The 27389-nt window shown below is 51.4% G+C and overlaps 1 protein-coding gene across 5 annotated transcripts in view; it reads right to left on the reverse strand.

Annotated features, from left to right (window-relative positions):
* MACF1 (microtubule actin crosslinking factor 1) overlaps positions 1–27389 on the reverse strand; it is a 1146281-nt gene that overhangs the window by 80335 nt on the left and 1038557 nt on the right. For all 5 annotated transcript variants that reach the window (XM_085648361.1, XM_085648360.1, XM_085648359.1 and 2 more), the window contains 6 exons: positions 25115–25309; positions 24704–24832; positions 23757–23900; positions 22737–22925; positions 11080–11179; positions 9174–9337 (listed from right to left, as the gene is read on the reverse strand). In XM_085648361.1, the coding sequence (XP_085504487.1) occupies positions 9174–9337; positions 11080–11179; positions 22737–22925; positions 23757–23900; positions 24704–24832; positions 25115–25309 (921 nt within the window). The remainder of the gene's footprint in view (positions 1–9173; positions 9338–11079; positions 11180–22736; positions 22926–23756; positions 23901–24703; positions 24833–25114; positions 25310–27389) is intronic.

Genomic DNA, 27389 nt, shown 5'->3' on the forward strand with positions numbered 1-27389 from the left:
CGTCACACAGTGTTTCCATCTGTGCAGCATATTTCGCAGCGCTTCCAGTGTTTATTTATTCTATATATCATTATAATAAGAGTCTTCAAAGTGCAAATCTCGCCTATGCTGGCAGATAAGCTGTAAGAAATTACAGTATAAACATACACTTCCAAAAACCCAATAGAACATACCAAATTATTACAAATATGTATGCCTCAGAATATTCAAGTATCTACAGCTTTAAAAAAGTTGCCACTTTGTTTCCTGTAGTCCCCTGCGGACATACTGGTTCCACATGGGGTCCTGCAAGTGAAAAAGCTTTCTGCCCTCCTGGGGAGACGTGCTAAGGAATCACAGTAAGGATTACAATTGGAGCCTTCTCTGGAAGGCAGCGGCACCTCCGTCCTGCAAGAAGCCACACGAGTGTTGGCCCAGAAGGCGAGCTTCAAAGGAGAAGCTGCATTTGAAGAGCAAATGGGTAACACTTGGGAGAGGGGCTGCTCCATTGTTCAGGAAGACAGGCTGGCACTTGGGGCAGGAGAGGGGAAACCAGTTGCCAAACTGGTGGGGAAAAACAGTACTTGGACTGGAAAAAAATAACTGGAAAGGGAAAGACAGCTTTTTCAAGGCATGCCAAGACTTTGAACCACACATTAGAACTCTGATGTACTTCTTAACTGCAGAGTTAAGGAACCTCTCTCTCTATCCAACAGTGCAGAAATGGTTGCAGAGGTTTTGTTAATGCTAAGAGTCACAGCAACCACAAACTACTGTGCCAGAGGATGCCAGCACCTGCTTCTGCTTGGTGTCCACTTTCCTGTTGAATATAAGATTTGAGTGAGGTTTCTGCAGTACACAAGTGTCGCAGTTCCCAAGACCTGGGGTGGGAGCTCTAGATTCTGCTGCACAGCCCTTAGTGGAGAAAGGAATGATTCTTCAGTCTCATTCTAGGTCATCATATCTTTCAGAATTCCATTAAGAAAGTTGGCTTTGGAAATCTCTTTGTATCTTTGCAGTCGGGGTCAGTATCCGTAGCCCCCCAGAGTGGAAGGTGACGGCACAAGTGTGTGACTCAGAGGGCCAGAGGAAGTTAGGCCTAATCTAGAGAGTTTAGGAGCCAGAAGTAGCTATGACACAAGTCTGCGAAGGGGGCTGGGTTGCAGGAAAAAAAAATGGAATGGGTGCGGGCTGAGCTTTAATCATAGGAAACCTAGAATTTATGATGCCACAGTTTCCATCATCAATGATGGAGTACCACCTGCCTGTTTTATGATTCAAGAGGGTCCACCAGCTAAAGTGGTTGTGGATGAGCAAATATAACAAAAGGATGGAAAGAAGGAGGTAGAAACAGTAAAAATAGAAACCCCAACCAGGCATCAAGAGGGACTCAGCTCAAGGAATTAAACATGAGGGTAGCCATGGTCATATCTTTCCTTATCTACTCCAGTTTGAGGCCTTGAGACTAAGGGGTCTAAAGCACCCCTAAATGTTCCTCACCTACCTCCTAGCACAGAGACGGAGTAGTTTCTTACCTGTAACTCCAGTTCTGTAGTAGGGGTATCTCTGTTATAGTCATAATCTATGAATAATCCCCGCCCATGTGCGGGGACCCCGGAGCAATCAAAAATATCTCTTAAGCTGTCCCGCATTTGCAAACCTGCAAAGACACTTAAGAGACAGACAAAATAATACAGCCTAATCACCACAAGGCTGCACTGGCCAGCACTTCCTCTGAAGTGAACACAAACGCCAAAATAAAGTTGAAATGTCATTTTTATTCACATTTGACATGTTCCTTTATTATCACACACTCCCTTCACCAAAATCCCTTTAAACAATAGAGAGGAAGGGGTGGACAGACAAGCCCTATAGGCTGTCATTATGTGTCTGCTAAAGGGATACCGTGCCTTTAAGAAACTCTCCAGAGACCCCCGGTATCCCAGGATGCACAGCCAACACAAGTTACTTTCAGTTCTTTTTGAAGGTGTATAACAACAGGCCTGATACCGTCAGGTTACTCCACCGGGGAGGAGGGAGGGTCGCTTATGACTATAACAGAGATACCCCTACTACAGAACTGGAGTTACAGGTAAGAAACTACTCCTTCTGTAGTAGGGGATCTCTGTGTATAGTCATAATCTATGAATAGAATGGCAAGCCCATCCCAACCAACAAGAAGCGGTGGAGTAAGACCAACCACCAACAAATCACTGTGCAAACAAATTCCTTAGCGAAGCCTGTCCAACCTGCGCATCTGCCCTAGCATCAGAGTCCAGGCAGTAATGCTTTGTAAACGTATGGACTGACTTCCAGGTGGCAGCCTTACAAATGTCAGCAATGGGAACATTCCTAAGCAAAGCGGTGGTAGCCGCCTTTCCTCTAGTCGAATGTGCTGTAGGCTTACCCCCTAATGTTTTATTAGCTTTTTGGTAACAAAGCTGAATACAGGAAACAATCCATCTGGAAATGGACTGCTTTGAGGTAGCTAAACCAGTTCTTACCGAACCATAATTAACAAACAGTTGATCCGACCTGCGGATATCTTTCGTCTTATCCAGGTAGAATTTCAACACCCTACGCACATCAAGTGAATGCAGAGACCTCTCCGCCGGAGAGGAAGGATGCTGAAAAAACGTAGGCAAAGTTATCATCTGATTCACATGGAAATCTGATATCACCTTAGGCAAAAATTTAGGATGGGTACGCATCACTACTTTAGAAGCATGGAAAACAGTATACGGCTCTTGGCAACACAGAGCCTGAATCTCACTCACCCTCCTGGCCGATGTAATGGCTACAAGGAAGGCCGCCTTCCAAGACAAATGCTGCAGCGAAGCCTTATGGATAGGTTCAAAAGGCTCCCTCATCAATCTAGATAACACCACATTCAATTCCCAAGGTGGAGAGGGCCTTCTAACAGGGGGAAACACCTTACGCAAACCCTCCAAAAAATCCTTAATCACAGGGATTTGAAAAAATGAGGTTTGAGAAGGGCCCTTCCTATACGCAGTCAGAGCTGCGAGATGAACCTTAATAGATTGGAAATTAAGCCCAGACTGAGCTAACTGCAGCAGATAAGGCAAAATAACGTCTTCTTTACAGGATGTAGGGTCAAAGTCCTTCGCCTTGCACCATAAGCAGAATCTCTTCCACTTATAGGCGTAGGAGGTCCTCGTAGACGGTCTCTTAGCCTCTTTTAAGATCTCCATACAGTCCTGAGGCAAGTTCAAGTGTCCATACTGCACTAGCTCAGGAGCCATGCTGCCAAACTCAAGGACGAGAGATTGGGGTGAACCATCTGCCCTCCGAACTTCGTGAGGAGGTCCGGCCGGCACGGCAGGCGCCGGTGTGGCAGAACAGACCGGTGAAGAAGGTCGGTGAACCACCATTGTCTCGGCCACTCCGGAGCAATCAGGATCATTCTGGCTCTGGATTGCGACAGCTTGATCAGCACCGCCGGAATCAGGGGAATGGGTGGAAAGGCGTAGAGAAAGCTGTTGGACCAGCTGATCCATAGTGCATTCCCCAGCGTCCCTGGCTGGTAGTACCTGGACGCGAAGTCGCGGCATTTGCTGTTTTCTGCCGTGGCGAACAGATCTATATCCGGAGTGCCCCATTCTGCGAAGACGTCTCTTAGCACATCGTCGTTTAGCACCCACTCGTGGTTCTCTTGAACGAGTCTGCTGAGCGCGTCTGCTTGGGCATTCTGCACTCCCGGCAGGTGGGTCGCCGTGATCGTCAGATTCCTGGCCACCAGCCAGTTCCAGATCGCCTGTGCCTCCCGAGACAGGGTGCGTGACCGGGAGCCCCCCTGCTTGTTGAGGTAATACATGGTCGTAGTATTGTCCGTCTGAACCAGCAGGGAGGACATCCGGAAGGAGGGATGGAACGCCTTCAAGGCCAAGTGTACTGCTCTGAGTTCCAAAAAGTTGATATGGTAGGTCGTCTCCATCTGCGACCATATCCCCTGAATCTGAAGAGGGCCCGAATGCGCTCCCCAGCCCTGGAGAGACGCATCGGTCACTATGGTCTGGGCCGGAATGTCCTTGTGAAAAGGGGTCCCCTTGCAGACATTCACTGGGGAACACCACCATTTCAGAGACTGCCGAGCGTGCTGAGACAACTGGATCTTGTCCTCCCAACGCCCCCTCCTCTGGTCCCATTGATCCTCCAGACATTCCTGCAGGGGCCTCATATGCAGACGTGCATTGGGAGTGAGGAAGATGCAAGAAGCCATCGACCCCAGTAATGAAGACACCGTCCTCACCGTAGGAGAGCGGGCTGAGATGAGATGCAGAGCCTTCCCACGGATCGATAAGCGTCTCTCCTCCGAAGGACACACGCTTGCGGTCAAGGTATTGACTGAAGCCCCCAAGTACTGGAGACACTGCACAGGGATCGGCACTGACTTCGTCATGTTGATGTGCAGCCCCAGACGGTGAAGCAAAGCCGCCGTCCTGTTGAAATGGCACTGGGCTTCCTGATAAGTGGACGCTTTGATCAACCAGTCGTCCAGGTAAGGGTACACAAACACCTTGGTCTTCCGCAGGTGTGCCGCGACCACTGCCATGCACTTGGAGAACGTCCGTGGCGCAGACTTCAGGCCAAACGGGAGTACGGAATACTGGTAATGGTTGTTGCCTACCAGAAACCTCAGGAATTTGCGATGCTTCGGTGCGATCGGCACATGAAAGTAAGCGTCCTGCAGATCTATGGCGCACAGCCAGTCTCCTCGATGCAACTGAGGGTAAATCTGATGCAGGGACAACATACGGAACTTTTCTCGGCGGATCCACCTGTTTGCTTGACGCAGATCCAGAATAGGCCTGAACTCGTTCTTGTCTTTTTTTCTTACGAGAAAGAACCGTGAGTAGAGACCTTTTCCTTTTTGCCTCAAAGGAACAGCTTCTATCGCCTTCTTTTTTAATAGAACGTCCGCCTCCCGCTGGAGCTCCCGCACCATGTAAAGGGAGCGCACTGGTGGAATCTGTGGAGGCGAACTGGTGAAACGAAGACAGTAGCCATTGCAAACAATATTCAGCACCCACTTGTCCTGTGTTATTGTCCTCCACTCTGCCAGGTAGTGTTGAATACTTCCCCCCACCGGAGCGGGTAACGGATGAGGGGGAAGTAACTTTTCAGGGCTTCGACCCGGACGGGCCTTTGTTCCCCGCCGAGGACTGATGCTGGCCTCTGCCCCTCTGGCGCTTCTGAAAGGGCTGCCTCTGGTACTGCTGCTGTTGCTGGGGCTGTTGCTGGGGGCCCGACTGACGCCCTTGGCCCCTCTGCTTGGTGTAGCGCCTGCCCGAGGAACGGAAGGACCTCCGCTGCTCCTTAGGCCGCTCCAGCCCCACCGCCTTCAGAGTCTCCGCCTCAGCCTTCATGCGGGCCATCTCGTCATCCGCATGCGACCCGAATAACGTCGTGCCAGAGAATGGTAGATTGGCGATCTTCTGCTGCGCTTCCGGCTTGAGCGGAGTCAGCCGCAGCCAGGAATGCCTCCTCATATGTATGCCGTGGCAGTACCCATGGGCCGCCAACAACGACACGTCCCCCGCCGCACTGATGATCTGATTAGAGACCATCATGCCCTCGTTCAGCACCTCTTGAAAATCCTCCCTCTTGTCTCTGGGCAGGGAGGCCGCGAACTGTTGCAGGGAGTCCCAAAGAGACCTGTCATAGCGCCCCAACAGAGCGGAGGCGCTAGCGGCCTTCATTGTAGTAGCCGACGTGGAGCACATCCTCCTCCCCAAGGAGTCCATTTTGCGACTCTCCTTATCCGGGGGAGCCGTGGAGGAAGGCGTCGTAGAGTGTTGCTTACGAGCCGCCGCCACGATAACAGAATCCGGTGGGGGGTCCACTCTGAGGAATGCCGGATCCAAGTCAGGGGCCCTGTACTTCTTTGACAGTCTCGAGGGCGCCGGCTTCACCACAGCCGGCGTTAAGAACACCTCCATCGCAGGTTCCTCCAGTCCTGGGACCAGCGGGAGGAGGGGGCGCGACAGATGTACTTTATGCAAAGTCTCAAAAATCACAGACGTAGTGGGAATAGGGGTAGTCACTGATATCCCCAACTTCGCAGCCCCTCTCAGCAACACCTCCTGGAACGTGGCAATGTCATCCACTGGAGAGACGCGGGAAGGAGGCGTCTCTGACAGCGAGGGCGAATACTTGCCAGCCCCCGGAGAGTACGTGCCCCTTGACCCTCTGGAACGGGACCGATACCTCCGTCGACCATGTCCAGAGCGAGTGGAGGATCTGCGCCTACTCCGTGATCGCCTGCGAGGGCGAGAGCGAGATCTCTGCCGGTGAGGGACCCTCGGGGGAGGAGGCGGTGGCTGCGGTGGTGAGGCAGGCAGCTGAGGCACGGGCAGAGGCAGCGGAGGAGGTGGAGGAGGAGGAAGAGGAGGCGGAGGAAGAGGAGGAGGCTGAGGAGGAGGAGGCAGTGCAGGCGCCGGTGGAGGCGCCGGTGGAAGGTCGGGCACCGGAGGCAAAGGAGGCCGCTGGGTACGCAGCGGGGTCAGATGGTCTGAAGCCCCATCACTTCTAGCCGGAGAGCCCCCATCATCATTGTCCGGGCTCGCGGCCACTCTCCTCTTCTTGGCGGGCCTGTCCCGCGGGGAAGCCACCGAAGGCGAACGTCCGCGCCTTCCCGATCCTCGACTGGAGATCGTAATCACCGAGGACGTATTCCCCGATGTCTGGGACGTCGAACTGTACCTTGACCTCGAACGGCGTCTCTTCGCCCTCGACGACGAGTGCCGCCCCGCAGTCGATCGTCCTCTCGACGTCGAACCAAGTCTCCTCGACGTCGACCCATGCCTCCTCGGAGTCGAGCCCCGCCTTGATCGCCGTCGCCGGGGTGTCTGCCTCGACGTCGACTGTCTCCTCGACGCCGACTTCTGGCGTCTCGACGTCGACCGCCGGTGCCTCGGCGTCGACTGCTGCAATCTTGACGTCGATCGTTGGTATCTCGACGTCGATCGTTGATGTCTCGACGTCGATCGTTGGTGTCTCGACGTCGACCTGCGTCTCGGCGTCGCCCGCCTCCGCCTCGACGGCGGGCGCCGGGATCTCGGCGTCGACTCCGTCAGCGTCGAGCCGTGGGTAGACGGCGGCGAGTGCAGTCCATGGGGCTCGGTACGACGTCGATGTGTTGTCGACGTCGACCGTGACACCTGCGACGGCGACCCGGTCCCGGGTCTCGCCGGCCCCTCCCTCGACGTCGAACGCCGAGGCTGCCGCGACCCAGAGCCCTGGATCGACGGCGAACATACCGGTGCCTTCTCTCTCGCCGTCGACGTCGTCGCCTTCGACGTCGAATGCGACCTACCAGCCGGTAGGTGTCGTTTCTGCTCCTTTTTCTGCCCGGAGGTCCCTCCAGGGGCTGAAGCATGGGCGGAGGAGGGGGAATGGGACCCTCCATGCCCTGAAGTCTCACCGGTCCTCTGCTTCTCCTGTCCCTGAAGGCGAGTCTTCTCCCGGTCCCTCAGGGTCCTTTTCGAAAAGGTGCTGCAGATGTCACAGGCAGCTGGGACATGTGAGGGCGACAAGCAGAGGATACACACCTCATGTGGGTCCGTCTTAGCCTTCTTTCTCCCACACTCAGGGCATTTATCGAATAAAGCCATGCTGAGAGTGGGCCAAAACTGCTCCAGATTGCAGGCAGTAGTAGACAAAGGCTTTAGACGTCGAATGAAACCACTTGTAATCCAAAAAATCCGATTTTAATCAATTAAACCACCCAAAAGGGTAGAGCTCAAGCTCCAGGGTCCTGCTAGCAGGAGCCGGAAAAAAGAACTGAAAGTAACTTGTGTTGGCTGTGCATCCTGGGATACCGGGGGTCTCTGGAGAGTTTCTTAAAGGCACGGTATCCCTTTAGCAGACACATAATGACAGCCTATAGGGCTTGTCTGTCCACCCCTTCCTCTCTATTGTTTAAAGGGATTTTGGTGAAGGGAGTGTGTGATAATAAAGGAACATGTCAAATGTGAATAAAAATGACATTTCAACTTTATTTTGGCGTTTGTGTTCACTTCAGAGGAAGTGCTGGCCAGTGCAGCCTTGTGGTGATTAGGCTGTATTATTTTGTCTGTCTCTTAAGTGTCTTTGCAGGTTTGCAAATGCGGGACAGCTTAAGAGATATTTTTGATTGCTCCGGGGTCCCCGCACATGGGCGGGGATTATTCATAGATTATGACTATACACAGAGATCCCCTACTACAGAATAGCCATTATCAGAAGCAGACATCAGCCTATCTAATGTAACACACAGACATAAATGTAGAATTCTGCACACAGTGTGATGTAGAGAAAGCCGGTACCAATGAACATTTCCGCAGTGCATTTTTGTGATACGACTGGCTGGCGAACACTGGCATCGCAGACCACATGTACAGCGTCACCAGACCAGGGATCCAATGAAGAGTCAAAATACCAATGGGTAAGGCATGGTGCATGCTTTGAAATGTTTTTAAACTTGCATTTATGTCAGCTAAGCTCAATGAAGAACTTTGATACACATATCGACCATTCTGGGGCATAATGGATGATTCAATCCACATGACCCTTGGAACAATTCATTTGTTAGGTTGAGACAGCACCTTGGTACAGGACCTACAAATGTAGGCTTCCAGAACACTGGAGAACAGGGGCCACTGACTGTGTTGCAAGGGTACCACAGAGCATGTTCCTTCCTGTGTTAGGCATGTGAGATACCACTAGGTTTTCCTCTAAGGAGATGGTACCAGTCGTTTTATAGTCAAATAGAACATTACAAGATTAAATCAAGGGTGGGTTGGGGGTTAGGTGATTCTGTGAAAATTAGGGACCATTAATCTATCATACTACAGAGATATCTTCTGCATCCTTATAACAAACTTCTAAATGCTCCGTGGGGCCCTGGATTCAAAAGTGAAAGACCAACCAATGGAGAAGGAAATTCAAAGGAGCCCTTGAGGAGTGAGCGCTGTAATATGTGTTCAACCTTCTTTCTGGATCAACATGAATAGTAATTTACAATTGCGAGGATTAAAGGATGCAGAATACAGGTAAGTGGACAAATTTGCATATTTCTGGTGGATTGGCGCACGTTTATCTTTGAAGACTCTATGCTTAAAGCCTGGACTCACCAAGAGTTCTCTTCTGCTTCCAACTGCTTAAAGACTGCATAGCGCATGGATTTTACTCACCTCTTCCAACCGGTCGAGGACGTCATTGAGCTTTCGTTGGCGCTCCAGAGCCAGGAGCCAGACCTGCTGCCAGTGGGCTGAGAGCTGGTTGATACGAGGGTTCTTGGCCTCAGATTGGGAGAGCACTGGCATTGGCGAAGGTGGGGCCTGGCTCAACGACTTTCCTGAAAAGAGAAGACAGATCATAGAGAACTGAGAGGCAGGCATGAGCTAAACTAAGAACACCAGGGCAACTGAAAAAGCAGTAGCATTAGGACTGAGAGCAAGGGACACTGAAATGAGAGAGCTGCGGCATCAGCAGTGTTCTGGGAATGGTCAGAGGGCACTTGAATAGTCTCATATTACTGGAAGACGTTTAATGGTCCGGGGAAGAATATGTTCTTAATTGTAAGAATATGATGTTACTTAGAATACCAACATGTTATTATGTTACTCTGTATGGTTCATGTCACCGGGAATTGTCTGATATTACAGCTATTACTGGGACAACTATGATCTTACAGAGTATGGAAGATGTTAATTTGAATAATCTAAATGTTACTAGGAAGGATCAGATCTTACTTGGATGAGGCTAGGATACCGAGCAGATGATAAGGCTGGATTGATGAAAACAGGACAGACACGGACAGGGGAGACAGCTGTAAAAAGCAAGAATAAAGCGAGCTGTATAGGGAAATGTAGCTCGGTCAGAGTGGGTGAAGAATACATATAGAAGAGAAAGGAGTCAGTCTCTGAGAAACAGAAGAAAAATAATACTTGGATAAACAGAGGTAGCATTTGTTATCATCTAGTTTGCAGTTTGATAGCTTTCTAAGTACATTTGCTATATGTAATCTTTTTTTAGTATGGAGAAGCAGGGGTTTGAGCCTAGATGGGAGCTTCTGCAAGGCATGTAAGAGCATTTAGGGGTCTGATTCACAATTGCTTTATTGGCTGAAGTTTTGCATATGGTGATACTCCAATGTGAGAGATACAGAGGGAGTGCTAGGAACATAATAGAAGTATAAAGTACTATGGAAAAACGTGTTTAGGGTTCTCATTTGCAATGAGAAAGTATTGACAGCATACAAGGTGTCATATTGGTTAAATGGTAATGATCTGACAATATATACGATTTGTCCAACAGTCATTACACCCTTTCAGCACTACACTGACAAGAGCAACCAAGTAGATAAGCATATTTCTTTTTAAGCTACTTTCGTAAAGTAAGTAAAGGAATCAAAATAGGTAACTAAAGGGTGGCATTTACTGATGAGCAATAGAGGTACACCCCAGACTAGACAGAGAGGTAAAGACAGCAAAAGAGATGCACTTGGAGGAACACCTCTAGTAAAAAGTAAAAAGTGAAGGTATTGCGAGGCACTGGATAAATAGGGAGTGAAGAGAAAGACAGGCAAAGAAACCCCACGTTAGACAGAGATGTAGAGAATCACGAGAATATCATGGAAAAACAGCTTGCACTAGTCAGAGGTAGTGTGTGGAAATTGATCTGAAGGGACATTGCGGGCTGGACAACGTGTTACATGAAGGGGCACTGGGCAGAAGTAAGGTGAAGAGGGTCGCAGTAAGAGACAGTGTTCACCAGACAGGAGGGGTGTGTAGTCTGTGGAGACACACCATATGAGACACAGAATGGTGGGTAGAGTCTAGCATCAATCAACACTTCAAGCGGGATAGAGAGGTAGCCAGAGTGGATAGTCATATCTGAATGGATACATCACAATGCACTGGGAGCTAGCAAGAGTGGAAAGAATCATACGAAAGAACATCCCAAGCTGCACTCAGAAGTATAATGGGAGGGGAGTGCACCTGGAAGGACAGACCACACTGTACAAGGCAGCAGAGGGAGCAGAGCTCTAAATGGATAGACAACGCACACTGCACCATGAGAGGAGAAAGAGCTTACGGTTGCTGCGGGTTTTGTCCGGTTCAGTGGTCTTCCGCTTGTATGTCTTTGTGATCTTGTCTACATCTGGCTGTTTCCGGGTCATCTCCTCCATGAAAGACTGTGGAATGGAAAAATGTTCAGCGTACCAGAGGAATGTTCGGCAAAGCACCACTCCTTGAGTCTTCCTTCATCAAGCCTGACCCGCTCACTCACATAACCACTCCCCGACCACTTACAGTGTGAATCACACCATCGTCCATGATCATCCCACAGTGCGACTCTACCTCTTCTCCCCAGAGCGCCCCTCCCCACAAAGGTGCCACTCCAGTTCATCGCAAAATGGACTCTCCATGAGTCGCCCTTAGCACGACTCTCTCAATCATCAACATTTTGGCAGTGGACACACTTTAACTCTGCCCCTGTCGGCCTACGGAACAAACTGGGACAGGAAAACAATAGCAACTTTTAATGAAACAAGTTACTCACCTGCAACAACATTAATTTGCAGGCTGAGCCTCTTCTCCATTCACATGTGTGTACAACATCGCGATCTAGTGGTTGGGTCCATAAGAGCTTCAAGTAAATAGAACGTTTTACTTTTGGACGTCTATTATTGGCAGAGCCATTCTGGCCCCTGATGAAGTCAACCATAAGCCCATAATATTACGGTACATTACCACTAAATTATTTCCCCGTTCTTCGTGGTGTTTGCACGGGTCAGATATTTCTAACAACATATCTTTTACTAGATACACTACTCCCTCTTCTCTGGAGAAGTGTGATGACCACATGTTAATCTTAAAGAGCTTCAGTCCGCACATCAACTGCTGCATGCATGAAACCTTTTATGTTGTCCTTTTTTGCCGCGTGATCATATTTTGGAGTCACATACTGCGCAGTGATTACACATCAGTATCTCCCGTTATTGGTGGAGAGACTGATGTTCGAACAGTAACAAACGTTTTACCACCATTTGCCAGACCTGACTTTTCTTTTTGCCAGAACACCTATGCAAAAGTTTTGGAAATGTGTGCACTGATGGCCATGTAGTAGCAGCACACATTACCTCAACTTGCATATTTGTAACAGAAGCCAAAAAAGCTCCCCTATTTTCTTTTTTAAATGTGTTTTAGGTTTCCCCTTAAATGTTTTTACCTGCCAGGGAGTAACGTAATTGGATTATTTACATGTTCCACCTACCAATGGTCCCTTTCGTTACAGCACTACCCCTCCTTCATCTAAGACCACATTTTTACCAAACACAGTTGTGTTTAATTAATGTTCCATATTTAATGCTACACATCGCTGCCATTGTAACATTAAGTGTCAACAATACTTTCTCTGTAGACGATGCAGGGTTCTGGAAAAACCATAGTAGATGAGAAGTCAGATTTAGGTGTCAATTAATAATTAATTTGAGACCACCTTAGAACTGAATTTTGAGTTTGTTCTCATAAGTAACATATCCGTGTATATTTTCTAACAATCAATTCAAACAATTTACTACCCAGTAAATTCATAATGGATTCAACAAATGTTTAGTCATCCTCTAGGGGGACAAATCGAACAAGTTACTTACCTTCGGTAACTATGTATCTGTAAGAAACATTAGTTAGTTAGATTCCTCACCTTAGAATATCCCCAGGCGTCAGACTGGATCCGGAAGATTTTTCGTCAGCAATACCCCTTGCGCGTCGCTAGGCGTCGTCTGCGGCTCCGCGTCCGTCGTCGTGCGCCGGAATGACGTCGTCGGAGTACTTAGACGCCGCCCTCGCGCTCTGACGTCAGTTCTTGTACATAGCTTTCCGCGCCAGGAACGTAGAGCCATGCAAAAGACCGACACTGGTGCCAAAAATAAAATCTAGGGGCCTGAAAAGGATAACGTTAACCCTAGATGTCAGTTCGCAGAACGGGGAGGATGGGTGGGTCGGTGAGGAATCTAACTAACAAATGTTTCTTACAGATGCATCGTCACCGAAGGTAAGTAACTTGTTCATCTGAAAGAAACACGTTAGTTAGATTCCTCACCTTAGAATAGATACCCAAGCTATACCATCCCCGGTGGTGGGTCTGCGAACCAAGATCACACCAGAAAGTCCTGGAGGACAGAACGGCCAAAGAAGCCATCCCTCCGGACTTGGCTGTCAAGGCAATAATGCCTGGCAAACGTGTGTAGCGAAGCCCACGTTGCCCAACAGGAGGGTCCTTTTTTGCCAAGGAATAACAAATTTTGATGCACAAAACGACCCACCGAGAGATGGTCCGTTTGTGCACAGCTTTCCCCTTCTTAGCACCCACGTATCCAACGAAAAGTTGGTCGTCCACCCGGAACTGCTTCGTGCGGTCCAGATAAAAGGAGAGCGCGCGTTTTGGGTCCAGACGGTGGAGACTCTCTTCCTCTTTGGAAGGATGCGGAGGCGGAAAGAAGGTGGGCAAGGTGACAGACTGCCCAAGATGAAATGGAGTCACCACTTTCGGAAGAAAGGAGGGACGAGGCCGAAGGACAACCTTGTCCGGATGAACAGAGAGAAAAGGAGGCTTCGATGATAAAGCCTGGAGCTCACTCACCCGTCTAGCCGAGGTGATGGCTACCAGAAAAGCAGTCTTAAGCGTCAGCAGACGAAGAGGACAATTATGAAGAGGCTCAAAGGGAGCACACATTAGAAATGTGAGAACAAGATTCAAGTCCCACTGAGGCATTACAAAAGGGACAGGAGGGAACGTGTGAGTAATGCCTTTTAGAAAGCGTGTAACTACAGGGGACTTGAAAAGAGAAGGCTGATCAGGAAGCCGCAAGAAGGCAGAGATGGCAGCAAGATAACCTTTCAAGGTGCCCAGGGCAGAGCCCTGCCGGGCCAAAGAAAGAAGAAAGAGGAGGACCTCAGAAAGAGGGGCGGAAAGGGGATCCACAGCCTTTGCTGTGCACCATGCCATAAATTTGTTCCACCGGCAGGCGTATACCGTCTTTGTGGAGGGACGCCTGGCTGCCAGAATCATATCACAGACTTCAGGAGGCAAGTCAAATGGCATCAACTGCCGCCGCTCAATCTCCACGCATGGAGGTGGAGGCTGGGCAGGTTCGGGTGGAGGACCGTCCCCTGCTGCTGCGACAGAAGATCCTCCTGAAGAGGCAGACGGATCGGGGGATCGATCACCATGCTGAGTAGCTCGGGATACCAGTATCTTCGTGCCCAATCTGGAGCCGCAAGGATGACTTGGGCCCGGTCGCGCCGGATCTTCTTCAGCACTCTGGACAGAATTGGAATAGGGGGAAAGGCATACAATAGCCCACAAATCCACTCGTGACGAAAAGCGTCGCCGAGCGAGTGCCGCCTTGTAAAGTCCAACGCGCAGAACTGCTGACATTGCGCGTTCTCTTCGGTGGCGAATAGATCTAACCAAGGCTCACTACTGAAAGAGACCTTGCGCCACTTCGGAGTTCAAACGCCATTCGTGATCCATCATGCACCGGCGGCTGAGTTCGTCTGCTCTGGCGTTCAGAGAGCCCGCCAGATGTTGAACCACTAGGGTGACGCCCTGGTGTTCCAGCCACGTCCAGAGGCGCAGAGCCTCCTGACAAAGGGTCCACGACCCCACCCCGCCCTGTTTGTTGCAATACCACATGGCGGTGGTGTTGTCCGTGAACACCTGCACGACACTTCCCCTGACAGAGGGAAGGAAGGCTTTCAGTGCAAGTCGGATCGCTCTCAACTCCATCAGGTTGATGTGGAGACGAGACTCCGCCGGAGACCAGAGGCCTCTAATCTCCGCCTCTCCCATATGGCCACCCAATCCCAGGAGGGACGCATCCGTCACTACGACATGCTCCGGTTGGGGAAGGGAGAGGCTCTTGCCTGTGACCCAATCGCGGTCCGTGAGCCACCACTGCAACTGCTGTGCAGTGCCCTCCGAGATCAAGACATGGTCGGACAGGTTGCCGTGATGCTGGGCCCACTGAAACTTCAGGTCCCACTGCAGAGCCCGCATGCGCCGCCTGGCGTGATGCACTACTAGGATGCAGGAGGCCATCAGCCCCAGAAGCCGCAACACTAGCCTGACCGAAACCCAGGATAGAGGCCGAAAGATGGGAATCAGGGCCTGTATATCCCGGACCCGCTGTTCCGGGGGATGAACCCGGAACTGCGCCGAATCGAGAACCGCTCCGATGAAAAGGAGCTTCTGAGAGGGGCTCAGGTGTGACTTCTGCACGTTGATGGAAAACCACAGCAAATGCAGGAGATCCGCCGTAGTCTGGAGGTGGGAGACGACTGCCCGGGGCGAGCCCGCCTTCAACAACCAGTCGTCGAGATAGGGGAAGACTGGAACCCCTGATCTGCGCAGATGAGCTGCGACCACCGCCATCACTTTCGTGAACACCCGAGGGGCACTGGTGAGGCCGAAGGGGAGCACGGTAAACTGAAAGTGCTCTTGACCCACCGTGAACCGCAGGTAACGCCGGTGGGCCGGCAGGACGGGGATGTGGAAATATGCGTCCTGCAAGTCCAACGCTACCATCCAGTCTCCAGGGTCTAGGGCAGCTAGAACCTGAGCCAAAGTTAACATCTTGAACCTCTCCTTCCGGAGGAAGGCATTGACGTTCCGGAGGTCCAAGATAGGGCGTAGGCCCCCTTTGCCCTTCTTGGGAACCAGAAAGTAGTGGGAATAACACCCACGACCTACTTCTGGGCTCGGAACGCGTTCGACGGCCCCCTTGGCCAAGAGGGCCGAAACTTCCTCGTGGAGAAGATTCAAATGATCCCCCGAGATACGGTGGTGCTGCGGTGGCATGGCTGGAGGGGTCGTCTCGAAGGGGAGGGAGTAGCCCCTTCGGACGATTTGCAGCACCCACCTGTCCGATGTGATGGACCGCCAGTGGAGCAGGTGATGGCGAACTCTGCCGCCCACTGGCGTGGAATGGGCCTGAAAGCTCGGACTAGGAAGGCTTTGAGGCGGATGCTGCCGGGGTGGATGTGGACTGACCGCGTCGTCCTCCAGAACCGCCTCGGCGGAAACCGCGACCGCGCGCTGGTTGGTTCTGCGGCTGGTGGCTAGGCGGACGTGAGGAGGCACCCCTTTCTTGGCCACGAAAGGGGCGAAAGGCGGAAGTTTGCGACCGCGGGGCCGAGAGGCCCAAGGACTTGGCCGTAACCCGGGAGTCCTTAAAGCGATTCAGCGCACTGTCCGCTTTCTCACCAAAAAGGCGAGTGCCATCAAAGGGCATGTCCATGAGAGTGCTCTGGACATCACCCGAAAAGGACGTGGACCGCAGCCAGGCGTGACGTCTAAGCGCCACCGTGGTAGAAATCGCCCTACCCAGCGAGTCCGTAGTGTCAAGCCCACATCTGATAGCATGTCGTGCTGCATCCCTCCCATCGGCCAGAGCCTGGTTAAGTCGTGTCTGGACCTCCTCCGGACACAGGGGCAGCACGTCCTTCACCGTATCCCACAGAGAGTGGGAATAACGGTCCAAAAGACAGGCGGTGTTCAAGGACGCAGGCCCAAACTAAGGGAGGAGAACAGCTTTTTGCCAAACTGTTCCAGTCTCTTGGAATCCCGGTCCGGCGGAGCGGTCGGGAAGGAGGATTGGGAGGTAGAAGCCTGGATAACCAGGCTCTCGGGGGTAGGGTGTTGGGACAGAAATCTGGGGTCGCCCGGAGCAGGGCGGTGGCGCCTGGCGACGTTCCTGTCCACAGGAGGGACTGTGGAGGGCTTGGACCAGGTGCCCTGCAGAACGTCAATGAGGGCCTCATTGAATTGCAGCAGAGGCTCAGTGGAGCTTGCTGCAGACTGAAGCACCTCAGTGAGGACGTTAGTTCTCACAGCCACAGCAGGTAGCTCGAGCCCAAGGGCTGCGGCCGCCTTGCGCAGCACCACAGAGAAAGCAGCACCCTCCTCCGAAGCCACAGTCGGAGGAGAGATGAATCCAGTGTCTGGAGAGGTATCCAGACCACTGGCCTCCCCCAGTTCATCTGCCCAGTCCTGTGACAGCTGAGCCTGAACGGCCATAGGATCCTCGGACCCCTCCCATTCGCCCCCGTCATCCGATTCCTGGTGAACAGGAGGAAGGATCGGAGCCGGACGATAGACATAATGTGTCTCCAGCGGCGCCGAACGCGGCGTCCATCGACGCCGTAACGGCGCAGGGTCCGGAGCGGGGCTGAACTGGGGCACGACACCGAGCGGAGCCGGCGTCGGAGGTGGAACCGGTGTCGACGCCGGCGGAGGAGGCGTGACGAGGTCGACCGGCGTCGGCGGGGACGGGTCCCTCGGGCACTTGCGGCGCCGGGGCCGCCGGCATGCAAGGTTGCCCAGTCGGGTCCGCGGGGCCCGAAGGCGCGCCAGCGGGCGTCTACGGCGGAGCCAGGTTCCTCATGGCCGAGAGGAAGGCACTGACTTCCGCCGGCGTCGCGTCAGTCCCAGGGACCGGCGGGTATGGGGACTTGCGCGGCGCCTGCGGCTCCGCTGGAGCCGCGGGGGTGGAACCACCCTGACCCTCGGCGAGTCGCGCAACCGGCGAGGGGAGTCCGAAGAGCGGTGTCGCCTCTTGGACTTCTTGGAGTGCTTCGACTTACCCGAAGACTTGGAGCCAGACGATCGATGATGACGTCGGCTGCGGCTCCGCGACCGATCCTTGGACCTCCTCCTGGACCGGGATCGAGAGGGGCGCGGAGTCGAGTGGCGAAGCTCGAGAAGCTTACGGGACCGCTCCCGTCTAGCCTTCGAGGTCAGGGCCTTGCTGTCCGAACACGACTCCGCGTCGTGGTCAAGGCCCAAACAGTAAAGGCACCGGCGATGATAATCCGTAACCGACATCAAGCGGTTGCAGTCAGCACAGGCTTTAAAACCAGGCATCCTACCGGCACCGGAGTCGAGACAAATGCAAAGCCCTGTTTGGGGGCGGGAGGGGGGACCAAAAGTGTAAACAAAATGTGTACCAATACCCGTAATCTGAGCATTCCCCAAGTGTTGTTGCCCCTCCCCCACCCAGCATCATGCAACTACTCATGTCTTCTGCTCCGACCCGACCCAGCCCTTCCCTCCCATTCCGAGCCCCCTCCATCCCCGACCTGCCCACGCTCCTCTGCTGTCCCGTCCCGATCGCCTGCTAAAGAAATAAAATAAAGGCGCGGCTCACCAAACTCTTTTTTTTAATATTTTATACTTTTAGTAAGCTGGTAGCATGTTGCCTGTGCCGCACTGCTTATTAAAATAATAAAATATTGAAAAAGTAGAGTTTGGTCGAGCCGTGCCTTTGTTTGGAGTGGGGTGAGGCAGGGTTTGCAGAGAGCCCAAAATGAGTTTGGTGAGCAGCGCTGTGTAAAAGAAAGGCGCGGTTTGTTAAATTTTATTTTTTCAATAGTTTATGATTTTAGTAAGCAGCGCAGCATGGTGTATTTGCCGCGTTGCTTATTAAAAACATAAAATATAATGGTACTCCAATACTTGAAAAATGAAACAGAATTTTCAAACTCCAAGAGTCGGAAGGCCGACACAGCACAGTGGAGATGAGGCATGCAGGCAGGCAGGCAGGCAGTACTTACCGCTGGCGGGCGCACTAGGCTCTCCGGAGCAGCCTCGGGGCACGAATGGTTCGGGGCATACTCGCACACAAAACGTGCAGAACAAAAGTAAAGGCGGGCTAGCGAGTGATAAAACTCGGGGACGTGTTTATTCATGCTAGAGAATGGGGGTGTTGCAGGTTTCAATTCTGGCAAAGCCAACTTAGAGTTTTAGTCTCCTGGGGCAACTGTAACTGGCACCACGGAAGGGCACATATTTAACAGTTTTTACTCACAGCGCCACACAATGATACTTATACAAAATGGTGTCCCCGAAGGACACGTACAACACTGTGGGAGAGTAAGTGTCTAGTTACATGCCCCTGTAAGGAACAAAAGGCTGGGTCAGCTGGATTAAACGTTTAAACTTATGGGGACGGACAAACGCATACACACACACACCACTATAACCGGAGCGCAACCGACTGAGCTGCAAACAACTCAATACATTTGTCACACCCCCAGGAGTGCACACCGGCACCCCCCAGCAGAGCGTAGGCATGCATGCAGGCCCCAGCAGAGCAGAGGCATGCATGAAGGCTCCACACACCCCCAGAAGTGCACACTGCCCCCCCCAGCAGAGCGGCGACAAGGCATGCATGCAGGCTCACACCCCAGCAGTGCACAGAGGTACATCACGCACTTCCCCCTCCCCCAGCAGAGTAGAGACCAGGCAGGCAGCACTCACTGCCGGCTGGCGCACTGGGCTCTCCAAAGCAGCCTCAGGGCACAAATGGTTCGGGGCACACTCGCACACAAACCGTGCAGAACAAAAGGAAAGGCGCAGCCCGCCATATGCAAAGCTACTGCTCGGCATGCTGTGCTCCCTCAAGTTGCCATTGTGCAAATCAAAGAAAAACCAGCACAGAATCTTGCCAAATTGCATAACGGGAGCTTGTTAAAGTGCGGCCGCGAAAGTGATCAAACATCAAAGCGGCCGAGCGGCCGCGAAAGTGAAAGACAACGAGTGCTTTCAGGCTGCCAAATGGTGTGCGCGCCCGGAGCACATGCACTGTAGTTGGCGGCCTGAAAGCACTCGTTTGCACTTCCAAAAGTGCTTACTATAAGTCTCGCCAGAGCAGCGCTAAAGCGCTGTCTCAGGCGAGACCTAAAAAGGATCAAAAAACGTAGTCAAAAAAGACTAAAAGGGGTAGCTCTCCCGGATCTGCACTTAGTGGCGCGGAAAAAAGAAGAACTGACATCAGCGTGCGAGGGCGGCGTCTAAGTACTCCGACGACGTCATTCCGGCGCACGACGCCGACGACGGAGCCGCAGACGACGCCTAGCGACGCGCAAGGGGTATTGCTGACGAAAAATCTTCCGGATCCAGTCTGACGCCTGGGGATATTCTAAGGTGAGGAATCTAACTAACGTGTTTCTTTCAGATACAACAAATACTCCAGTGAATGGGTGCTACTTTTTGGTGTTGGTGACAATGTCACAGAAACCAGGGTGGATTTTGGTGCCAGGATGGAAGACAGCTGTGAGCAGAATCAGAGGCAGGTTCTGGTGGCACAGGCGATGCCAGGGGCGGATCCACTGGCAGTATCCAGCCTTGAGGCCTCTGCAGATCCTTGAAGTTCTAAAGGCGCCAAAAATTTGCAACATGGCCTCAATCTGTTGTGACGTCACTGATGGACTCGAAAACTCTGGATGCTTTGGAATCAGCTGTTGAGGCTCTTCGACAGGGGACGAGAGCAAGACCGTGTGGCACCCCGAACTACTCGCAACTTTTCAGCTGAGAGTGGAGGGTCTGGGATGAATCCTGCTTGGTCTTCTTTTCCTTTCTCTTCAACTTAACGGAAGGCTTGGACCTCGGTGATGACCTATTGCGGGAACAGGTCCACACCCTCAACTTCGAGCGGGGCATCCAAGGCTTCTTTCGATGCTTGGTTACCTACAACTTCGGGCTCCCAGATCGCCTTCGGGGTCATAAGGGCACACTCCTTGTAGGACTTGGAGTTGTGCATCGAACCCAAACACCAGAGGTTGACCATGTGGGTTTCTGTCACAGACATCTGTTTGCAACAGTCACTAGAAGACTTTAACCTTGTATTTAAGGAAGGGACACAGTTCCATGCTCACTGAAATTATTATTATTTTTTTTTAAATCAGCCGACGAGAGAAACGTTGAAAGCGGGCACTGGATCTGTGTCCGGAGGCATGGAAAGAAAGGAAGTGACGTGAGCGTGCAGAGGTGGCGCGTATTCTTTCGTGACTTTTGGGGTGAAATGAACTAGGTGCAGAGCCGCACGACACTAACTACTGGTGCGCAGAAACAATGTGATTTAAATCATCCAGACCCTGTCTGGCAACTGGATGTTCTCAAAATAAGTAATATGTAGTTCATCTGAAGTCTTTATGTTTCCAGTATGTACAGAATACTTTTTCTTCGGGGAAAAAAGGAGCTCTACTCTTCAGATCAAAGCAGTTAAAATAATATTCATACATGGTTGTCATTAACTGGGGGGATTTGGACGTAGAGCACCATGAGAGGGCAGGGTGGCTCCAGCTACGGTCAATGCCCAGAAGTAAAATGTATTTAAAGATGTTTGCAGGACTCAGCCACAACATGGCAGAATAATGCACAGCACGTGAATCTAGGATAAGTTCGCTCTGAAAAATGATGTGTGATATTACTCTGGTTAAGGGGTGTTAGTTGCAAAATCCATGTCTTAGTCTATGGGCACTTTTTTCTGGGGCCTTTATTCCAATGTCTCGCCACCTTCTCTGTGGCTTTCACTTCCTCTGATCCTCTTGGGATAGACCTCGATGAGAAGCTGAATCCACAACCCCAAGCATCTAAGGGAAAACCTTTGCCAAACTTACTTCCTACTCATGTATTAACATATAGGTGAAGTGGGGCTTTAGAAAACCATCTAGAATGGGCATGTCAGGGTGAGAAATGGTCCGGCAGAGGCTGCATCGGGAAGACTGCAATATGGACCAAAGTATGGCTAAGCACCATTCCTGTGCAGATAGCTGGTCTCTTGGTGTTCCACAGCCCTAAAGGTCTGAACTAGAGGTGGCTGCTGTGAACAGGAGCCTCAAACGCCAAGCATCTAAGCGCAGACTGCAGAAAAGCACGTGGGCTTGCACTTTAGTTGCCAAGCTAGTCCAGCATTAAATCCTTTATAGCCTTGAAGACTTCGAGTCCCTGCACAGTGACTTTTAAAGGACAAACTTACTCTTCAATCACCAGGGAAACATACCGGTGAGCAAGTGCCTCTGAAGCCTCCCCGAGATCCTAAGACTGAGCTGCATTTCTTGGCGTGTTCAACACCCGCTGTTGAACTTTATCTCTGTAACCTGCTGATGTCACTGTTGATATAACAACTAAAAGAGTCCACAACAGTTTATTTTAATCTTAAAATCTAATCTGTTGCTATTTCATTCTCATGGTGTTGGGTTTAATATTGTTTTACCTTCCGTTCATTAGTAGCTTAGCGGACCTGCCCCACCACTTAGACGTTGAGTTATTTGTGGCAAAATTCAGCTTGTGAGTGAGAGAGAATTAGTAGGGTCCAAGTGTCAGCTGATCGCCCATGCTCCTAGTCCAGGAGCGGGCACTGGGCTAGCTGGGGAAAGCTACGGCTCAGAGAGATGCCCTATTGTACGCAGTCAGAGATTCAGAAATCTTACAGAAGAGAGCCCTCAGAGCCAGGGGCGGCCACTGTGATCCCAGGCTAAACCAGGATTGCACAGAAAGCATCTTCACTTCTGTCACTCGGAGCGGAAGCACAGAGCGCCCCCCAAGAATCCGCCCCATTAGCCGTGGCACAGAGAGCACCTGTGAGATAATTACATCTATGGCACGGAGTCGTAGAAGAGTAAGCAAAGGTGATCTCTTACACTGATCTATAGAAGAGACAAAACCCTAGGACCTCTCGGACTGGCCACACAGCAAACAGCACCATTAGGAACCGTGGATGTGTCAGTGAGTTTCTGCACAGATCTCAAGATCCCTGAAACCTGCAGAAGCAACCGCAGCAGCGAGCAACCCCAGGATCAACAATCGGTCACTCTGATCGGCAGCGTAGAACGCAGCCCATCATTCCTAAACAGTCACAGTGACCTGCTTTACTAAAAAAATCAACAGGTGTCAGAGGCCCTTACCTGGTGTTCCGAGATGAGCTCTTTGACCTGGTCGATGTTCTGTGGAACGGGGTCCTGATCTCGCTGGATCAGAGTGGTCTCTGCCCACTGTATCCAGGCCAGGAGCTCTTCCAGCAGGTTAGCATTGGCCACAAGCTCCGAATGCGCCGTCTCCAACCTCTGCTGGTGCTGCCGCGCCCATGTGAGGACCTGGTGGAAAGGTAAAAGGGGCAGGTGGAGTAAGTGCTCAAAATAAACACGGTCACCCGCATGATTGACACTGGGGTCTGACAGCTGAACAGTGCCAATGATGAACTACAAATTTTAGAGTGACAAAGAGTCCAGCAGCTGGGCAATCTGGGGAAGTGCCCACTATGTATTTGACGTGGTGGGGAAAGGAATCTCAGGGGTACAAGGAGAAGCAGCGCCTACAACGTATGCACGGTCACCAGAGCACTCCGTAGAAGTGTCAGAAAAACAGACAGATGAAGCACCCGCTATATGCCACAGAGCAGGCCTCAGATGAGATGCAAGGTTTGACAGACACATAACATAGTGAACTTTTAATCGAAGAGCTGGGAGCCTTCTGTTCCCAGAAGCTCTAAATCTGGTGTATGCTTGGGGCCAGAAAGGTCCTCCGAACCTGTGCCTCAGTGTATGTCTATGGCCTTCAGTGGTCCTCACTCAGCTGTGACATTTCGTAGAGGCCCTCATTCAGGTCTGATATCGGAACCACACATTCTTCGGTGGTCCCAGTTCCACTATAAGTTAAAAAGCCCCAAATTCCCCATGATACACATTCAGTGCAGGGTTGGCACATTCCTCAGAGGCCCTTACAGCACTTAAGGATGGGACACAGACAGGAGGTACCTTGGAGACTGAAGACTAATTTGAAGAAAAGCAACCTGTAAACGTCCGTGCTCACCACTAGATGGCAGAAGTAGCACAGCATTAGAATCTACAGCAGCACAAGCTACAAACTCTAATTTCCTTGAACGTCCAGTTCACACTGGTGAGATGTGTGCACGGCCTGTGACTCACCTCCTCGAAGCGCGCTCTGATGATGGTGTTCCAGTGTTTGACGGTGGTCACACAGTCAGGGTGACAGACAGCTAGGATTGCTTCCCCAAGCCCGGTGGCTGTGTTTACATCCACCCGTTTTTCCTCCACCTTCCGCATAAATTCCTGCGCAATGGATTGGGTGGGTGGGAGTAACAGACAGTAAAAGACCAGCAGTCATTGCAATGTGCAATATACTCAATCTTGTAAACAAGCAACGTTTTGTAATATGTACAGTGTTCAGAGATCTTCCATTGAGTGCAGCCTCTCTTTAGCATGTGCCACACACATCAGCTGTACGTATCCCCAAAACGCCTGTGTCCTGCCCGCAGACCCCCACTTAGAGCCCCTGGGTGCTTCTCTCTTACTAGTACTTATACTGAGATCCTCAGCTTATCCACAACCATCACATGATGATCAGTCTGTAACCCACAGACCCAACGCTGGTACTGAAACTCCAAGCTGTAAGCTCGCAGACTGTCCTCGAGTACAGAACCCGCCTCCAACCACAGGGTCAGTCCCCGCAGAGCCTACTAAGCTTGTGAACATCTGCTGGACGCTTCCTCTTCAGTTGTGTTACTCCACAAGCCCATCCATCCCTTACTTCATTCTCTTCTCAGCCTGCTCTTTGCATAAACATCCCCCCCGACTGTGCCGCAGCAAAGCATCCCCTCGACAATACATTCCCCATGCACACCCATACTCGGTGGCTGAGCAGATCTCCTGTGTCAACTGCTTCCCTTTGCCCATTTCTACCACTAGCCAAATGAACATTCATAAATTCTTCAAAATTAGACTGACATAATTTGAAAGCGCACATCACATGGCATGCAATACCACAACATTTGCAGCCACAACTTCCAACTTTTGCTTTGGTCTCTGCCATGTTTTGCCAACATTTTATGACCTATTGTCCCACAAGCCTTTACCTTATGCAGGTCGACGAGTGACTGGAGCGCCTCTACGTCATCGGGCAGAGCCCCGTGGAATCGCAGCGTCTGTTCTGCTTCAGACAGCCATTCAAGTAACACATGGACCGCTGTGCGAAACTCCTCAGCCTGAAGGAAAATGGTTTCATGTTAACAGGCAAAACACAACTCAGTCACCTTTGTGGGGCAGTACTGTTCTATCACAGTAACCTAGAACAAATATAATATTGATACACTTGTAAAGTAGTCACGCTTGGCTCTGCACATCACAAACAGTCACACAACATCATTCAGAAAGCTGTAAGCTTGTATCAACATCACAAGCAACAGTCCGGCTAGGAGGTTACTTCCTCCCTTAGACGGCCCCACTGTTTGGCACCAAGCACCGATGGGACTGTGCGCCGCACTCACCTGCTTGAGGGCCAGCTCCAGGCGTGTCTGCTTGGACACAGAGAGCTTGCAGACTGTATCCCAACGAACGCTCAGCTCCTGCAGCTGCACCTTTACCCACGCAATGTCGTCACGGCTGGTGTCGAGCAGCTCACGGGCAGAACGTTTTAAGGCCTGTACGCTGCCGGTCCGTTTCCCCAGCTCCTTCTGAAAACCCTGCAGAGGACAGACACATGGATTTATACAGAGCTCGTCATCATCAAACTTGAGCCATAGCACAATCATAGTGACCTATTGATTCAGAAAAATAAAAGGAACTCTGGGTGGAAAGGTATCCCATCTCGGTTGGAAAGCACTGCAACTGAGGCACTATGCGCATGCTCAGTTGCAGGAACCACTGCCTGGAATTAAGGAAGCAGAAACATACACTACTAGAGCTTGGAAACAGATCATGCAAAAGATGGCTTCACTGAAACTATATATGTTTGGTATCAAACATATCCTATTAATAAACACACACTGATTCCAGTTGTGGAATTCTTAATACATGTACCCAGAGGGCACATTAGAGGTGTCCCCTGAAAGTCTCCAGACCTCTAGTGTACTGGATGACTGATGTAAACCAGCCTGACAACACAGAGAGGTTTCTAATCCCTGCAGGTGAGAGCCCACACTCTCGGAGGGCAGAAACAACGAGTGCTCCGGCCGTGGTGTTGTCACCTCCTCCAAGCAGGATGGCTAAGTAATCACCATATCAAGGCGGGAGGCTTCAGAGGCCTCTGCCGCCTTTTATATGCAACCCCGGCTTCCCCCCAGATTTGGGAGAAGCCACACCCTGCCCTGAGGCCCATGTGGCTAGTTCCACCCCTAAGGTGGGCTACCTGATGGTGTGAACATGAAAGCTAGAATTCCACTATCTTGGCTTTTGGTGGAATTAGGCTCCTCACTGGGTCAGGGTTATGCCCTCTTCCCACAGGAAGTGGTCATATAGGGGGTGTATTCACCCTAAAGGTAATTAGCCCATTGGCTACTACCTGTCACTCCCCTCAACACCCTTAAATTGAGTAGTTAGGAGGCACCCCTTATGCCAGGAACTTAGATTTGACAGATCCAGAAGAAGAGGACAAAGAAGAGCCACGAGAAAACGGGAACTGGAGACTTGTTATGGAACCTTGCCGGCCTGTACCAGGCATGACAAATGTGACCAAGTGACTCGTCCTGCAGCTGGGCAACTGCCGAGAACACCAGTAGACTGCCAGCCCTTCACAAATTGCCAGCAATCTCCCTTAGAGCAGAGGAGCTACTCCCCTGCAGTCTGCAGCCACTGGAGACGCCGAGTCTGGTTCAGTGTGTTGCAGTTCCCTGATCAACCCAAAGCAGCAGTCGCCCAGGAAGAGGTATCTGTGCTCCTGAAGGTCAGATCTGTCCTTCTGCCGAGTGAGAGGACATCAGGACCCGTAAGAGCCGCACATCACCAATACCCGGGATACTGGACCCCTTGCAGCAAACAAAGCCCGCCAGAGTCCAATACAGACTCCCACTACACAAGATCGAACAGCCGTTGAGGGACGTCAGCACCACAGAGACCTGCTTCCAGAGTGGCCCAGCTTTCCTGATTTCTGCACTCTCAACCGGCAAGACTGTCAACCGCAAGGGCCTTAGATGCACAGAGCCCAGCTGACCTATCTACTCTGCACTCGAGCGTCCCAGCCCGCTTGTGCCCCCTTGCTCTCAAGTCCCTTGTTACCAGAGTCCCATGTTGGGAGCTCCTGGACTTGTCCTCAAGTCCCCCTCTGCAGCCCGTTTTTAGGTGCCCCCCCTTTCCACTAGCGTAGTGCGCAAAGCTACCAACCTGACCAGCACCTCTGCACCCGGACGCCCGTGGTACTTTGGACCTTGGCCCCCTACGACCTTAAGTCCAGAAGGAGACCCCCAAACACTGAGCGTAAATAACTATACGCAACATGTGCCTTTTTCCCCCATTGGAAAGTATTGCTGCTTAAAGACGCATTTAAGTAAACATTTTACTTACCTGTAAAAGGATAATGTTACTTACCCAGTAAACATCTATTCTTGGCATGTAGAGCTGTTGATTAACATGATTTGCATACTCCTGTCATCCGGTGTTGGGTCTGGATGTTTACAAGTTGTTTTTCTTCGAAGAAGCCATTCCAGTCATGAGGTAGGTGACTCCTCCTTTCGGTGATAGTGCGCATGGGCATCGACTCCATTGTTTTCCCGCAGAGGGTGAGAATGGAGTTAGTAAGTAAAGAATAGAAATGTCCAAGCGTATGTG

This window comes from Triturus cristatus, chromosome 3_2 (genome assembly GCF_964204655.1).
Source record: "Triturus cristatus chromosome 3_2, aTriCri1.1, whole genome shotgun sequence".
Classification (NCBI taxonomy): domain Eukaryota; kingdom Metazoa; phylum Chordata; class Amphibia; order Caudata; family Salamandridae; genus Triturus; species Triturus cristatus.